Genomic DNA, 16,112 nt, shown 5'->3' with positions numbered 1-16,112 from the left:
ACGTACTTTTACCTTTATTTATTTGGGAGGCCGTCTAGTTAATTATAAACTTATTAAATATAAGCGGGTAGCTATTGTTATACTTATTTTAACGGGCCGTAGCTATTATAAGGTCGCATCGGTCTTTAATTACTCCCTCGGCATAGTTACTTATATATTTTAACGCTATTAAAATAAATAACTAATTGTACTTTTTAATTAATACCCTGAAGTGGCCGGTTAGAGAAATATAAAAAGATAAGGAAACGGGTAACTATATATTTTATAGAAAAATAATTATTAATATATGTAACGTTACTATCTCCCGGTATTTAAAAATATTGCAAGGATTCTTTATATTAATAAGTAATATTGTTTATTTTATAGAACGAATTTGCTAGTTAGTTTATTATAAAGTATGAAATAATAGACCGTATTATATTATAGTATAAAGTAAAGATCCAGAAGCGATTAAACTAAACTTTCCTTATAAACTTCTTAATGACCTAAACATTAGTATAAGTTATTATTTAAAAGCCGTTAAGTTTATTTTAAAAGAACGTATTATATAACGTAATAAAGATGTTAATTATTAGCGATTGCTTTTACTCCTTTTTAGTTTATTAAATACTTCGTTCTTGCTCTTAAGAACTCGTAAGAAGAGATTTTATTAACGTCGAAGCTTATATATTTGAATGCTCTTATTATACAAAAAGAGTAGAGCTTATAGAGGGATCATTCTCGATCGTTCGTTTCGGGATTACTTTACGAGGGGGCGTTATAAGGTCGATTAGTTTAGTTACGTCTCGAGAAGGGACTAGAAGTTATTATAGATCTGCACTATAGTATCTATAAGCTAGCTACTAGTTTAATAATTTAAGTAAAGAGTAACTTTTACTTATAAGAGAGTAAAAAATAATAATTGCTTTTATAATAAAGGTATAACTAATAAGAAGGAAGAATTTTTATAATGATTTATAATAATACGCGATTTTATATACAGCTATACGGGGTCTTATAAACTTAATCAATAATATGTTTTAAGCTATAATTCTATATAAACTATATCTATAGTTTATCTTACTAGTATAAAGTTTAATAATCGGTGGTAGGGTGACTATAAAATTCGATTTCTGCTTTGACGCATGAAAAAAGTGTTTTGGCGGAGTGCCTCTTGCAGTCTGCCGTACTTACCCACCGGGCCCGTCAGTGATGTGATGGAGATCTCTAAAGATCTCGATGGACCAACAGAAGACTACCTACGCAGTAAAGTACTCCGTAGGGGACCAAAAGGCCCTCGCAAATTTCCAAGGTGCCCGCCTCTTGTCATTTGTGACAGGTGTCAAATTACAGTGTAAACATTGCAATATGAAGCTCTCCACGCGGCGGCCGCAAACATGCCGCTTGAATCTGCTGAACACCGAGGAAATGATCGCACCGGTGGTCGGCGGATGACCGAACTCCTCAGGTATAGCGCAAGCCCAAATGCAGGCGACGATTCTCACCTGACATTAGCCTACCCGCACGGCGTAAGTAGCGAGCGGATTAACAGACCCAACGTCCCTTCCATCCGTGTCGTTTAATGGACCGAGGCGTAACGGAACGGAATGTGACATGTCGTTTCGCCGAGGGGTTTGTCCGTGTCCCCCAAAGGTCCCAAATCCCAATAGACATGGAGGGGAGAAAATGTTTGCTTCTTGTTTTGATCTTCTTCGACGCCACCAAAGAAACCCGACCCTCAACTTGCGGCGCTCTTCGATATTGTGGCGGCCGTTTCATTTGCTTCTGCGTGTCCCAAAAGTGAGACTTGACGCAATGCAGGCGTGACCAAGTCTTTTGGGTCGATTCTGGATCCTCGCGAAGACAATTGCATGGAATCTCCGGGGATCCAGTTTCAACCTGCGTGATGCATCACACAAGCCAGGTGCTCGAGAGTCGAGACCCTGTGCTGACAAGCAAACATCGTTCCAGACCCCGTCCAAGCAGATGACTTGCCTGTTATCTTGCTGCTCTCGCACATTTTCAGTCTTGGAAGAAGCAATGTTTCGCCCGTTCGCCAGTTGATAATTGACAAGCAAACATCAAGCTCGTCCGGTCTAGAGCCGCTTTGACTCCCGCGACCTTCAACACCAGACGGATTTCCTCAAGCCACATGGCATCCACGAGTACGACATGGTGCAACTTGAAAGAAGAAAGGGGATGCCAGCACGGCTTCTTCCCCAGCCAAGCCACCAACTGGTTGCACTCGACCCAACTGGGCTCACCTGAACCTGGCTATTCGAGCTAATGCCGGGCGGGTAAAATTTTGACACTTCCAAAGCCGGCGGCGTCGAAAATCTCTTTCAACCCCGTTGCGCCCATGCCCATGACTATCAGCTCCCAACAGCAACAACGGGCGAAAGCCTGGCTGTTTGCTGGCCAGATATGCCAGGCTCCCGCTTACCATTCATGAAATCGAAATCTCAGCCGGTGGTCCTCTGCGCATCCGCACAGAAGCTCGCTTCATGGCCTCCACTGTTTCAAGCACCAAGCATACCTGGCAAATGGCTTGAGGCTTGTCATCACCGTTGTTAGCCTGTCTCCGGGACCCATTATTAGTGTCTGACACAGTGCTTTCAACGTCGCAATCAATACGGATGAGGCATCTATGGCGCGTATAGCGGGGCACGCACTGGAGCGACAGCGGCATCTAGTCTTTTGCAGGTGAAGATGTGACTGACAGATCAAATGTCTTGGTGATGATAGGATACTGACCATACTGGATGAGTTGCAGACCACACATATGCCAACTTCCTGCTTACATGTACGTGTAGTATCGACACGGAAATAACCAGTTCGTTGTGCCTAGCTTCAACAGTGGTAAACTTGCCCTTCCAGCTCGGAGCGTTGTGAAAGAAATGTCTCCTAGCTCTTTCTCATAGCATTGACCTAAGCGAGGCGAGGTAACAAGCAACATATTACTGTGAACGCAGGCTTGCGGAGACTCTATGCATCATTTCTCAAATGATGCTTTGGGTCCAGATTTACTGCCACTTTGCCCCAACATCTCGTACGAGACATGGTATTCCAGCGCATCTACTAAATGGTCGGACCGTTGAGCTCGAATGAGCTGCCAATTCCGACAGACTGAGATGACTTTTCTGTGAACACGAGTTGCCGAGGATGAAGTCCCCGCTGCGGCGTAAACTTACCCCGAGGCAACTGTACTTCTGCGGGTATCGGCCAGTTCTTCACAAGTATTGCGAAAAATGAGCGTCATACCTGAAATCAAATTCTTCTGCACCCATCTTTCAGGTGATAATGCGACCACTTGACGTGGCTTCAGAGAAGTAATTGCGGCTCTTGAAATGCCTGGCTGCATGTGTCTGCATGACTGCATCAAATATGGGTAACTGGCTTGTACTCAAACCCATGTTCAATGTTAGTCAAGATATCCGGTCAAAGCCAGTAGCTGGCCGAACCGCGCCTCGCTAAGCGCACCCGGAATGAGATGTCGTCAAGCCTTTGTCGTCTAGCCGATTCTCTCAAACCAGCCATGATTGCTCATGTCAAACCTGGCCTGTGAAGTTACGTGGGATTTCTAACCTAGATATTTCCCCACACATCAATGTTTATGCGGATACCTGGTCCGGTTGCGGAGTGGGTGCGGAGGCTCAAAAGCCCCGATTGTCCAGGTTGATACTGGAATTGACAAGTGGCCCACGTCAATCACGCATTTCCATGTTGTTTAATGCGCATCATGATTTTGGGAGAAGAAATATGATCAGTCAAAGAGACGCATCGTTGGATGAACCCAGAGATTGCAACCCAAGCCCCACGTGTTACGAGATGGCCTACGCGCCCAGTGAAAGATGCGGAGCCAAGACAGCACACGTGTGATTGCAATCGCTTGCATGCTTTTCTACAACGGAATTGGGGATTATTCCTGGGTAGGAAAAATTACCCGGCAGGTCGGTAAGCTGTCCGTGCGAATAAGTGTATCCGCCGTCACTGGTGATGAAGTTTGTCTGTCATTTTACATGTGCTCATCTCTAAGGCAGAACGATGACGGTGATACATGTAAGCAGACTATACGTCAACTTCCAGTTAACACTTTGGCAAGATTTAAGAGAACACCCTCGAATTTTTATGGGCTAGGCGAGACAATCGAGTATTCGAAAGTTGCGTGAATGAGGTACTGCGACCCAGGAAGGTATCATGACGCAAATTCAACCCAAAAGCATGTCTCTGCGCATATGATATTTTCAGGAACGGTACAACTACAGTTTACTAATTAATTTTCATATCCAAAGGCTTCAGATTCAAGTGTGACAAGGATGTGAGCTTGGTCGGCGTTACGCGATCTTCTTGATTATTCTACCAACTACCTTAATTTCTTACAACGACGTTATTAGACTCTGAGTTAATGAAACTTGAAATTGGAATGCACATCGACCGATCTGGACGACAAAGGGATTCTCCCCACTTTCAATATCCAAGAATGCGGGAAGTCAACTAGCCACGCGACAGCCGTGGGGTTCTCTAATGCTTTTGGTTGGCGGCGTCGGCAGTCACCGAGGTCCCTGCAGTTTCGTTGACGTCTCCTGTCCCAAAGCAGATTTCGATGAGTGACCGAATGCCTGTTTGGGCCAAGGAGACATGCACCTCTTTGTTGGATAACCCAGATCCGATCTGGAGAATCTTGCGGCGCATTCCAGGATTCCATGGTATTGTCGAAAGGTAGGGAAAGTAGACAGCAGCAGCATTGCCATGAGTGCAGGATGAAGACACATTCGCTATTCAAGTAGCATGCCATCTTCAGACTAGGTTTAGTTGGTTTAGTCCAATACGGGAGCTCAAAATCACGCTCTCGAGACACCAACCAAAGTCGGACGACCGAAGCTGAGGGTGAAGCCGGTGCTAAAGCCACCTGAGGTAGTCTGTTTCTTCTTGGTCTTGGGCTACCAGATCCTGATTCTACGGGCCACGGCAGCACTGTAATTGTGTGGCCATGAGCCAAGCTCACAGCTACAGAAGGCTTTTGAACGAGAAGATGGGAATTCTGCCCTGCGCAATAAATATGACTCGAATATGGGCAGATCTGGTCGACATGGATGCCACCGCTTGTTCAGACAGGTAGTCGAGAAACTTTCTGAAGCTGACTATCATCACGTCTCTCGACTTTTGGGGCACGTCGAATCGTTTGGTTGTGGTTCGAGGAGCGGAGACTAGCCAATTTCCCAACGTTGGCATCGACTGTGAGCTAGAAACTAGTCTCGGATCCCTCATCGACGGTTACAGACGGCAAAGGCACTGACATTGCAAAATTGGAAGCACTTTGATCAGGGAATCCAGCAAAGTTCACGACGATGATACCTGATAACGAGCGGTGAGGTCGGGTAGTAACAATGGCGCATTTTCCCGGTCAGGGTGCATCCCCCGCCAACAAGGTTTAAAGCCTCGTGGCCTGTCAGCCAGATTGACATGTCGGCGGTGAGCCATCGTGAAAGTTCCGAAGGGTCGCAGAGACCCAGACTTGACAAATGATAGGTGCAGGGTCAGGGGCGTGGCATGTCGTCCGTCCATGAGGCCCCAAAAGGTGTCGTAGCGTTTTGCAGTAGCGTGACGGATGCCCGATGTGTCGGTACCGAGTGAACGATGTTAGCGTGCTGGGCTGGGACAGGCCGCAGAACGTGCGATTGCGCGAGTCAGGTAATGAGCAAGCAAGGGGCCGTGATCCCCAGAGTTGAGTGGCGAGAGTGGGTAAAGAAACGGGCATTGTTTGAACGGGACTAGCAGTGTTAGTTGAAGTTGAAGTTGAAGTTGAAGTTTAAAAACAAGGTTGTCAGCAAGGGCAATGGAGTGTAAGCTGGTGAATTGACCCCCTTACCGCGTGCTGCATGACCTCGCCTTAGTGCCTCCGATGTTCCCGGAGTGAGACAGCAGCCTTCCCGAGACGCCACCCGGCAAGGCCCCGGTTTAGCCGGCCCGGGTCTGTATAAGATCCCGGTCGGCTCCGAGTCGGAGCTGGCAAACACGACCCCGCGTTTTCGGCATTTGCTTGCCTATCTCGGAGCATCTTCACACCTAAACCACCCCGACGCCTTATCAGTCTATGACCACCTTACCTCAAGGTAACAAAAGTACCTACTAAGGTAGCAATAACAGTCCCATCTCGTATGCTCATCTTTCGTACTTGTTTGTCTTCATTGTGTTAGATCTGCATTTCAAGTTGCCATAGCATCATAACCTCCACACTACAGTCAGAAGCCCTCCAAAATGTCCGAGACTCCGTTCCCTGTCCCCAATGCCATCACTCCTTACTGGCGCAAGGAGCTGCACCCTCTCGACAGCCATCAAAGTTCCGAAACACTGCCGACGGAACAGGACATTGTCATTATTGGCGCCGGATACTCCGGTGCAGCTCTGGCGTATTACCTCTTGGATGGAACCGACCCCTCATCACGTCCGACTGTCACGATCCTCGAAGCCAGGCAAGCATGCTCGGGCGCAACAGCCCGCAATGGTAGATTCCTCTTTCGCAGCGTAGAGGATTCTCATGCTAACATCAGCAAGGCGGTCATGTCAGGCCAGATCTCTATGCCGGCCTTCCCGCTCGTGCCAAACGATATGACCAAGAGACAGCGGATGAGATGGCGCTGTTTGAGCTGGCCAATCTTCACGCCGTGAGAGATCTAGTTCAGGAAAAGAAAGTTGATTGCGACTTTCGGATGACTACATCCATGGCTGTCTTGAGGGACCCGGCACTTGCAAAGCCGATCAAGGAAGGTCTGGATGAGCTCCTGCAGTGGGGTTCGCCAACGGCAAAGCTTGTTCATTACCTCGAAGGCAAGGAGGCCGCGACATTCTCTGGCGTGAAGGATGCGACCGCTGTCTTTTCGTTCCAGGCGGGCTCAATCTGGTATAGTTTACTCCCATCCTGTTGTTGACACCAACACCAAAGCTGACCCTCTCCTAGGCCCTACAAGCTGGTTCTGTTCCTCCTGTCCCAAGCTGTCGATAAGGGAGCCCAGTTACACACTCACACGCCCGTAACCAAAGTTTCCGACTCCCAAGACGGCGGCTTCTGGACCGTAAGCACGCCCAGAGGTGTCATTAAGGCAAAGATGGTCATCTATGCTTCCAACGGGTATACGTCAACGATCCTCCCAGAGTACAAGAACCGCATCATCCCCGTCCGCGGGATCTGCAGCCATGTGGCTGCTCCCGACGGCGCCGAGCATCCACATCTCCCCATGACATATTCGCTGCGACATGGTACCAATCTATACGACTACCAAGTCACGCGGCCGGACGGTAGCATTGTTGTCGGCGGCGCTAGGACCGAAGTCATCCCGCGCGTCAACGAATGGTACAACGTCTGGGACGATTCGAAGCTCATCGAACCCGCTGCTCACTACTTTGATGACCACATGCAGAGGAACTTCCGTGGGTGGGAGAACAGCGGGGCCAAAGTTGACAGTATCTGGACGGGAATCATGGGGGTGAGTCTTGCTGCGCCCCGCGTACCTACATGTACTTGGTGGACACGAGCGATGATCTGAAGATGCGAATGACTGACACAAACGGGCTTAGTACACCAACGATACATACCCCCATGTCGGGCCTGTTCCCTCAAAACCGGGGCAATTCATCTGCGCGGGATTCAACGGACATGGCATGTCATTCATCCTGTTGACAGCCAGGGGGTTGGCAAAGATCGTACGGGATGGTGTGCCGTTTTCGCAGTCTGGTGTTCCGCGATTGTTTGAGACAAGCGAGCGTAGACTTCAGGAGGAAAAGAACGAGCTGCTCGGGTAACTCGCTGAGCTAACCTCATATGGCACATCCTGCCCACGCCGAATGATATATAGCATAGCTCATCATAAAGAAATATCCGCTTCGATATCGATACGAGAACTCACTCTTGCGAGTATTCGGGACACTGAACGGCGGAAAAGGTCCCGCATAGAAGCGCTAGATGACAAAGCGGCAGCTGCTAATGCATATTGAAAACTTTGCCAAAGGATCGGTTTGGCGCTGCATAAGTGCGGCGTTGTCAGCAGATGCCGAACCATCGTGTTCCGGGTCCGGTCGAACCCCTGCTCCAACCGTGCGACGCGGCATCGGACGATGATCATATCTGCAAGGCTGAGCCCAAAATCGATTTCTAATACATTCGGCTGCATGCAGATTTGACAGGGAGGCTAGTTGGGAATGGCCATGTGGGTTGTTGTCTTTTATGTTATGGGGATCCTTGCGAATGTGCGTTGTTGGTGGTTCTGTTCATCGAACGCCTCCAGTGAGATACAGACGCGCTGCAGAGGCGCGTGCAGATGGTGGTATTAGAAGGCAATATGGGATGAGATGTCATTGATCTATTATTCGTTAATCGTCACACTATGTAAGATTATGTACTGCCATCCCTTGGCGACAAATCAGTCCCTCCTGAACCCGTTGTTTTCGGGTTTCCAACAGTTATTATCATTATTTTTGATCACTAGTCATTGAGGTTAGCAACGGCGCATCACCGTGTGATTGAAAACTTGAGCTTACAACATCGATCCATCTAGCCATCCACTTGTTGACAGCAGCCTTGGCCTCATCAACGAGGCCAAGCTCGAGAAGCAGCTGCACAGACCCGCGGATTCCAGACTCGAGGGCAGAGGCGATCCAGGCGTGGGTGTAGGAAGTGTGCTCGCCAATGAAGATCATCTGATTGTGCAATGTTAGCATTCTCTTCTTTGCTCGGTAATCTAGTCAAGAGCAGGTCATAACTTACGTTGTCGTACGTCTTGAAGTACTCGGGGATGTAAAGCTGATGCTGGCCGGCAACGGGGCTGACCCAGCTACCGCTCTCAAGGGGGTCGAGAACCCAGCAGCGGCGGTTGTACTTGCCTGTGTACAGCTCACGGGTGTTCTCGCCGTGAATCTCAACCATGGCATCGAGAACGTACTGGACGTGCTCTTCCTCCGAGACGGAAGCCCAGCGGTGGCCCCAGTCGCCCGAGATGTATGAGGCCAACATGGTGGCCTTGCCTGTGCCGTTGATGTTGTACGAGGGGTAGCACGTGGAGCCGATACCAGCAATGTCAGAGGTGGTACTGCAGCCGCCGACGATGGGGTTTTCGTAGTGCTCCCAGAAGCGCTCGGAGAACTCGAGGGCGACCTTGCAGGCGCTGGTGTAGGGAAGCTCCTTGATGGCGTTGGAGATGGTCAAAGGCAGGGAGGGAAGGCGCCACTTGCGAATGATGGAGAAGGGAACAGCCAGCAGGGCGTAGTCGTACTCAGAGGTCTCAAAGGTCTGGTTCTTGAAGGACTCGCGCCATTGGAGGTTGACCTTGGAGTTCTCCGAGTCAAACTGCACGCGCTCAATCTTACGGTCCATGGTGGTGATGTCGTCAACGAGAGGGTGGAAGGCCAATGGGAGACGGCTGAGACCGCCGTCGATGGTCTTGTAAGAAGCAGCCTGGAAGTACATGCCCTCGTAGAGAGTGTCCCAGAACGAGGTGGCGGTATAGCTGCCCAGGGCATCCGTGTCGTTGAGAGAGCCCTTCAGGTAGTTCACCATGAAGGCATACTCGGACCAGACATCGCCACCGAGACCCTGGAGACCAGAGTCGAGGAACTCGCGGTGGGCCTTGAACATGTTCTGAGCCATGCGGACAGAAAAGTCACTGCCAGGAAGATACTCGTCGACCTTCTCATTGAGGGTGTTGGTAGACTCATCGTAGACAGTGGCGACAGCCAGAGATGAGTTGGCGGCGATCTGAGCCAGAGTAGGGGGCAGACCGTTGGGTAGCTTGATGCCGTTCATGTAGGAGAGACCGTTCTGGTTGCTCTGGATCCAGGGGATGAAGTCAACGCTAAGGTTCTTGTCGTGCTTGTTGAGCTCGTTCATCTCCGCGGCAAGCTGGAAGACGAGCTGGTGATCCGTGATGTTGTAGGTGGTGTTGGTCTTGGGGTCGACGTAGTGCTCAGGGAAGCGCATGGGACCCATCTCCTGGTAGGAGTAGTCAAAGGGACCACCACTGAGGTACTCGGTGTGCACACGGCCTCCCAAACGCTGACCAGCCTCGATGATGCTGATGTTGGTCATGCCCGCCTGCGAGAGGACGAGGTAGCTCATCAGACCAGCCATTCCGGCGCCGACAATGGCAACGTGCTTGGACTTTGCAGCGTCGACATCCACGGTGGTAGGCTCCTTGTCCTTGAGGAGATTGACACCCTCAAACCAGGCTCCGAGCGTGTCGATGCCGGTGCCGTTGTTCATCTCAATAGCTATAGCGCGTTAGATCATGAGATAGTACATCATCGTTGCGAGCACACTTACATCTCTTCAGAGCCCGACGCTTCCACTTGTGGTGAAGAGTCTGGGGTTCACTCCGGCCCTTCAACTCGCCAGAAACACTCCACGCAGAGATGCATCCGTCGGTGGCAGCATCCTCGGGGAGGACCCAGACGAGACGCTGAGAGTTGCGCACCTCTGACTTGACGATGGTGTGATGAGCATCGCCCATTGAGGCACCCCGGCATGAGCCGTAGGTGAATGTGACGGTCTCCTCGATGGGCTCCTCGAGAGTGATGTGAATGTTGGATACGCGAGAGGTGACTGCGCTCCTTGTCTCGAGCTTCATGGGAAGTCCAGAAGCCGCCGCAAGGGCGCTTCCGGCAACGAAAGAGAGGAACCAACGAGCCATTGTAAATGGAGAAGGCTGATCAGAGGGAATCCGGGGTAAGCTTGGCGTGAGGATGAATCTCTAGGAATTCCTCGTCTCCTTGTCAAAGATGCGCCCGCACCTCTTTATAGTCAGGCACAGGTGTCGATGATAGTACGCCGGTAACGAGTAAGACGCCGGCCACTACCCGGACTGTCGTCAAATCGATATCGATCCCGGTGTAGCCTCGAGAACGCGGCCGACGGCCACAGCATGAACCGTACCATCGGTGCCCAATCCATGAATACTACGATATTGGTCATCGGATGACAACCGGTTGGGACTTGGCGGTGTCGGACCGCTTACACTACAAGTGGCACTTGGACGACGGTAGATACAACGTCAAGGGTAGCTGGTACTGGAACAATATTCGGCAAGCCTGGGCTCCATCGGAGACTTTCCCGCGCCTTTTGCTTTCCTTCCCTTGTTGAAAGCATCAACTATGCCAGAAGAAGCAGGTGAGAAATGACAATCAAAAGGCACTTCGATGGCTCACCATGTGGTTGCCATGCAGACTGACGTCGCACACGGGCGGATGTCGTCTGTTTAGAGGATCCGAGTCATTGGATGTTGGACGTTATCAGTGGAGGCGGTGCGGTGTAGGCGGGAAGATAGGGTCGAGAAGCCATAGCGGCCGAATTCAACGTGTTTGGCGGGGCGAACGAACCCATGCCGTATACGACGGCCCCGTTCTCTTGGAGTCTTAGCCTCCGGAGGCCGCGGTGGGGGAAGAGGAGAGAGGGCGAAGGATTGTGTGGAGGTTCGAGGTTACCGAGACCGGGAACCTATCAGCTTGTTCATCTGCCGTGGCTATGTTGTCGGCGCCTTAGTTCGTCTCTTCGCGCCCTTGGGATGAACATGGCAGATGGAGATCATGGGATAAGACGGGGATGCCAGGGATGTTGGCTGTAGACTTGCAGTTTACCGGCTCACTCCGGGAGAGTCATAGGTTGAAGTCATCTACTCCGATGTGATAGCCAGCGTTGCCTGGCGGACTTTGCGGTGATGGCGGTGCAGTCTTACATCCGAAACATCGAGCAATACATTCCGTCGAAGCTAGCGTAAGCTCGCCCGAGATCAAGTTGTGTAACTGAACGAAATGTACGACCATGCGTAGGCACAAACCAGAGAGTCGGCCTTACGCCGCTTGGCATATTCCTTCTCTCTGACATAAGCGAGTGGGCCTGCGATATCTACGATGGAAGATAAGATATATCCGTAGATAGATAGGCTCAACAGAGGAGACCACAACTTTGTGGCATCATCTCGGGTTTGTATGCGTGAGTTGACCGGCCCGGCTCCGGTAACGGGTTGCTCTCAAGGTTGATTTACAATCATCGAATAGATTGCTGTAGGTAATGTGGATTTGGGTGGGAAAGTTTCTGTCTTTGCCAGCCGGGAACCTGGAAACCGCGAATCAATAATTGAGATAAGGACAAATACCGCAACAACACAGCTTCGGGGGGATTCAAGGTTGAGGTGGACAAGAGTGCCGAGCTCCCCACTAATTGGTTGAGATAGCCGATCCGAATCCCACGGGAAAAGATAAGGGATGCATTGGTTTTAGTCTCGGCATGTGGGCGGGGAAGCAAGATGGTTGGTTGGTGGTGCTGTTCAGAGAATCAAAACTTGAAGAGAGAAAGAGAAGAAGAAACCAACAACTTGTCTCCAAAAGTCGTGATAGTTGTAGTTGAATGTAGTTGAGCAAAGTCTATCTTGGCGTACGAGAGTTTCGGGTAGTGAGCTGACTCTCATGGGGAATAGAGTGTGACGGGCGCAAGGGTTCAAGTTGCAGAAAGCATCCTTTGGTGTAATGGCATCATTGGTAGCCAATAAACGCCCCGGAATGACAGAAGATTCCGAGCGGGAATCTCCACAATCGCAGAGTGCCGAGAGTTTTGCAGATTGAACGCACCGCTTGGCTCGCTTGATGGCTTCCGCGGCTCTGCAACTCTCTTCTCAACTGCCCAAACCCGTTAATCCCCCCATCGTCCTCCCGTCAAATCGGTCACGATCACCTAAGTAGAGATCTTATTGCAGAATCCGGGGTAACTTGCGCCCGCAACTCTACGCCCGCACCTTCGCACCTGCCGTACGCACAACCTCTGTCCGCAAACCGGTCACACATCACCACGTAGCGCCAGGAACAACTGGCTGGCGTCTCGTCACATTGGATAGAGAAAGAGCCTGAAGTTACACCAGAGCTGGGTTCAGTGGTCTACGAGAAGCACGCAATGGCAGAGGCCGCAGCCACAACGCCAGAGACCCCGCCATGGTGGGCGGCCTTTCCCGCTCCCAAAGCCAAGTCACCGGAAATCGAGGCAAATGAGGTGATGGGGTTGCTTGAGGCTCAAGCTGCGGCTGGTAACGACACATCCCGAGATTTCCTGCTCGTTGATGTGCGCCGGAACGACTTTGAAGGCGGCACCATCTCAACGTCCATCAACTTTCCAGCCCAATCCCTCTATCAGACAAGAACAATCATTCATCAGCTGTGCAAACAGGCTGGTATCAAGCGTGTTGTATTTTACTGCGGTGAGTTCCGCCGTTTGCCTTTTGTGACTGTCTAGACCTCTTTTTGGCATTTCCCCCCTTGCTGAAGCCGCTCAGGAAGCAGTAATGGCCGTGGTCCCAGGTCAGCGAATTGGCTGCAGGACTATTTCAACGAGATCGGCGAAACAACCGTGCAGGCCGTCATCCTCAAAGGCGGCATCAAGGGCTGGGTTCGTAGGTATGGCGGCCGTAAGATGGACTGGTATGACGAGAAGACCTGGGCCGGTCTCGACAAATAGACACGCCCCGCTCCGTCCCGGCCTATGGTAGGCTGCACATTCCTACTTCTGAACCGTTTGAATGTGACATCGTTGTGCTGGTATCTAGCATATTTCATCCCCATCCTTGTCTCTGAAACCAAAAATCATCTTTTTGCCGTCATAACGCCAACTTGTAAAACATGTGCTGCATTCTCGCGGAAGTCGACCACCGGGCAGAGATGCCCCGTTTACCGCTGGTGGTTGCGATCGTCGCCGCCGATTCTCTCGAGAGCCTCCAGCATGACAACGGAGTTGCCGCGGATGACCTGTTGCTGTGTTAGTGTCTATAGCCCAAGGCAGGTTGCAGAGGGGCTTTTGTAACATACCACCATGCCTATCCGAACCTTCTCGCCGCCCTCCTTCTCCTCGACCGCCTCGTCCAGCACGATGTTCAGGAAAACCTGCGCCACAGGTTAGCAGGGTTCGCATCCAAGCAGATTGTCAGGGAATTGCGTACATCGTAACCGCGGAGGACACCGATGACCTTGCGGCTGCCGTTGAGCTGCACAAACAGTCTCTTGTCAAGGTACTGGAAGACAAGTTAGCTTTCTGAACTCTCAAACAGTACTGGGGACAATGAGGAATGGCCAAGCAGCTTGCATGGCTTCCGTTATCTGGCAGTACATCAAACAGGTCTGGAGACTCTGGTATGTCTGTGAGGAATCGGGGCTTCCGTACCTTCTTCAGCTCGGGCTGTGCGGGCGCCATGTTGACTAGTTGTGTGGGTAGGTGTAGAGTGCCGGGAATCGGTGCAATGGGTGGGTGCCGATTTGATGATGTCGCGCGAGATGAGCTTTGCGACGCGACGGAGCTCTTTGCACCTCAGCCTGACCGAGGGGGACCGTTATCTGGAAAATTGGGTGGAGTCACGTGGAGATAAACTTCTTATCGGCGCGTTATCGATTCGACCTTTTGAGAGGTCGCGAAGCTGCCTGTCCGACTGACATCACATCAACAAAAGTCGCATTTGCAACCTCAAATTGTACAAAATGAGTGCATTCACGCCAAAACGAAAAGCGAAAGTAATCAAGGTCCTTGATGACGACGAAGATTACACGGGAAAAGCTTCGCCAACTGGCCAAGCGCCAGTGAAAGATGGTGAGTCTGCAGACCCCTTCTAGAGACCTTGCGCTGATATAGTTCGCAAGGCTAATGAGTCTCTAGAAGGTGAACCGGTAGCAGTAAAATTCACGAGAAAGCCATTTCGTCAATCTGGTTTGCGCAAGAGTATCAACTTCAACGAAACCGACGACTCGAATGGCGGCGTCGCGATCGGCGCAACCACGAAACCGAAACCCAAACCCAGGGTCGCGGAACAGGACGACGAGGATGATGATGGGCCCGTGGTCATTCGTCCTGCGGTCAGTCGATCGAGTTCGCTGAAACAAAAGAAGCGCCAGTCCTCCTCGAGGCTGTCTTTCGGCGGCGCTGGAGGCGATGGCGACGAGGGAGCGAAGCCAGAGTACACGACTCCGAAGAAATCGACCTTGGGCCACCAGGCACTCGAGAACAGCGCGATCAAGAACCGATTACCCATGCGGTCATTCCGCGACGAAGACGAAGACCGTCCAAAGTACAGCAAAGAGTACTTAAGCGAACTGCAAAACGAGACGCCAAACACGCCGCAGAATATGACTTCCCAGCGCATGGAAGATGAAGATGGGATGGATCTGGACTCCTCCGAGCTAGAGGGCGCGGTGATAGTCAACCAGGATGATTTTGCATCTCTACCAGCAGAGACAAATATTCTTACCGAAGCCGAGATCCAGGAGAGGAAGCAGCGTCGGGCTCGACTGGCGCAAGAGCAGGATGGGGACTTTATCTCCTTTGACGACACAGAGGAGGGCGGAACCTCTCTGCGGAAGAAGAAGACCGAAACTCGCCTCGTTGCTGAGGATGAAGATCTCGGCGAAGGATTCGACGACTTTGTCGAGGACGGAGGCTTGTCGCTGGGCAAGAGGGCCGAGAGGGAGGAGAAGCAACGCCGCAGGCGCGAAATGGCTGAGCAGATCAAGATGGCCGAGGGAGACTCGGGCGATGAGTCTGATGCTTCGGAGGCAGCACGGCGCGCGGCCTTTGAGGCGGCACAGACAAGATCGGGAATGGACGGCCTAGAGAAGCCCGAGCGCAATCCCGCCGAGCAGCTCCTACAGGTCCCGCCAAAGATCACGCCGCTGCCGAGTCTGACGGATTGTCTCTCGAGGTTACAGGCGACAATGCGCGCCATGGAGCTCGAGCTTGCGGAGAAGAAGAAGCGGGTGGATGAGTTGAGACAGGAGAAGGACGGTATCACAATCAGGAAGGATGAGGTTCAGCAGTTGCTCAACGAAGCTGGGCAAAAGTACACCGCCGCAGTGGGCAACGGAGCATCGGTCGAATCGGCTACGCAATCGCCAGCTAGACAAATTACGAATGCCGGGGCCAGCGAGCTGAGGGTTGAAAGGGGCCTCGAGAGCTTAGGAACAACACCAAATAATCGACCGGACGTAGGAGACGTCGACTAGGTGTCGTAGCTAGGACCTACAGCATCACATATTCGATACCACAAAACGAGAAAGAGGAATTTCGTTATCGTAGCTTCAATTCTTTTCGATTGTCTAAGAAATAACCTCTCCGTATAAAG

At 51.2% G+C, this 16,112-nt stretch overlaps 5 protein-coding genes across 5 annotated transcripts; 3 read left to right on the top strand and 2 right to left on the bottom strand.

Moving 5' to 3' along the window:
* Positions 1 to 6,237: 6,237 nt before the first annotated feature.
* On the top strand, positions 6,238 to 7,779 carry BDP81DRAFT_454621 (FAD dependent oxidoreductase; the record flags this gene model as incomplete). Its single annotated transcript, XM_060592967.1, has 4 exons — positions 6,238 to 6,484; positions 6,535 to 6,880; positions 6,938 to 7,463; positions 7,555 to 7,779. 4 exons carry the CDS (start codon positions 6,238 to 6,240, stop codon positions 7,777 to 7,779), a joined length of 1,344 nt encoding a protein of 447 aa, XP_060439208.1.
* A 522-nt stretch (positions 7,780 to 8,301) lies between these two features.
* BDP81DRAFT_136365 (L-amino-acid oxidase) lies at positions 8,302 to 10,915 on the bottom strand. The gene is made up of 4 exons (XM_060581788.1): positions 10,292 to 10,915; positions 8,741 to 10,239; positions 8,515 to 8,673; positions 8,302 to 8,458 (listed from the first exon to the last, which is right to left on the bottom strand). The coding sequence occupies exons 1-4, from the start codon at positions 10,656 to 10,658 to the stop codon at positions 8,456 to 8,458; spliced, it is 2,028 nt and encodes a 675-aa protein (XP_060439207.1). The 5' UTR covers positions 10,659 to 10,915; the 3' UTR covers positions 8,302 to 8,455.
* A 1,833-nt stretch (positions 10,916 to 12,748) lies between these two features.
* BDP81DRAFT_136345 (Rhodanese-like domain-containing protein) lies at positions 12,749 to 13,510 on the top strand. Its single transcript, XM_060581787.1, has 2 exons — positions 12,749 to 13,211; positions 13,287 to 13,510. The coding sequence occupies exons 1-2, from the start codon at positions 12,911 to 12,913 to the stop codon at positions 13,466 to 13,468; spliced, it is 483 nt and encodes a 160-aa protein (XP_060439206.1). The 5' UTR covers positions 12,749 to 12,910; the 3' UTR covers positions 13,469 to 13,510.
* Positions 13,511 to 13,677: 167 nt separating this feature from the next.
* On the bottom strand, positions 13,678 to 14,197 carry BDP81DRAFT_399530 (uncharacterized protein; the record flags this gene model as incomplete). The annotated part of the gene is made up of 4 exons (XM_060588586.1): positions 13,678 to 13,755; positions 13,816 to 13,890; positions 13,947 to 14,018; positions 14,114 to 14,197. 4 exons carry the CDS (start codon positions 14,195 to 14,197, stop codon positions 13,678 to 13,680), a joined length of 309 nt encoding a protein of 102 aa, XP_060439205.1.
* A 281-nt stretch (positions 14,198 to 14,478) lies between these two features.
* Positions 14,479 to 15,993, top strand: BDP81DRAFT_465433 (nineteen complex-related protein 2-domain-containing protein; the record flags this gene model as incomplete). Its single annotated transcript, XM_060594280.1, has 2 exons — positions 14,479 to 14,587; positions 14,654 to 15,993. The coding sequence occupies 2 exons, from the start codon at positions 14,479 to 14,481 to the stop codon at positions 15,991 to 15,993; spliced, it is 1,449 nt and encodes a 482-aa protein (XP_060439204.1).
* Between the last annotated feature and the right edge of the window lie 119 nt (positions 15,994 to 16,112).

Source organism: Colletotrichum phormii (assembly GCF_030913505.1).
Source record: "Colletotrichum phormii strain CBS 102054 chromosome Unknown BDP81scaffold_30, whole genome shotgun sequence".
NCBI lineage: Eukaryota > Fungi > Ascomycota > Sordariomycetes > Glomerellales > Glomerellaceae > Colletotrichum > Colletotrichum phormii.
The sequence above is the reverse complement of the archived record's forward strand: the minus strand, read 5'-3'. Positions and strand labels throughout refer to the sequence as shown.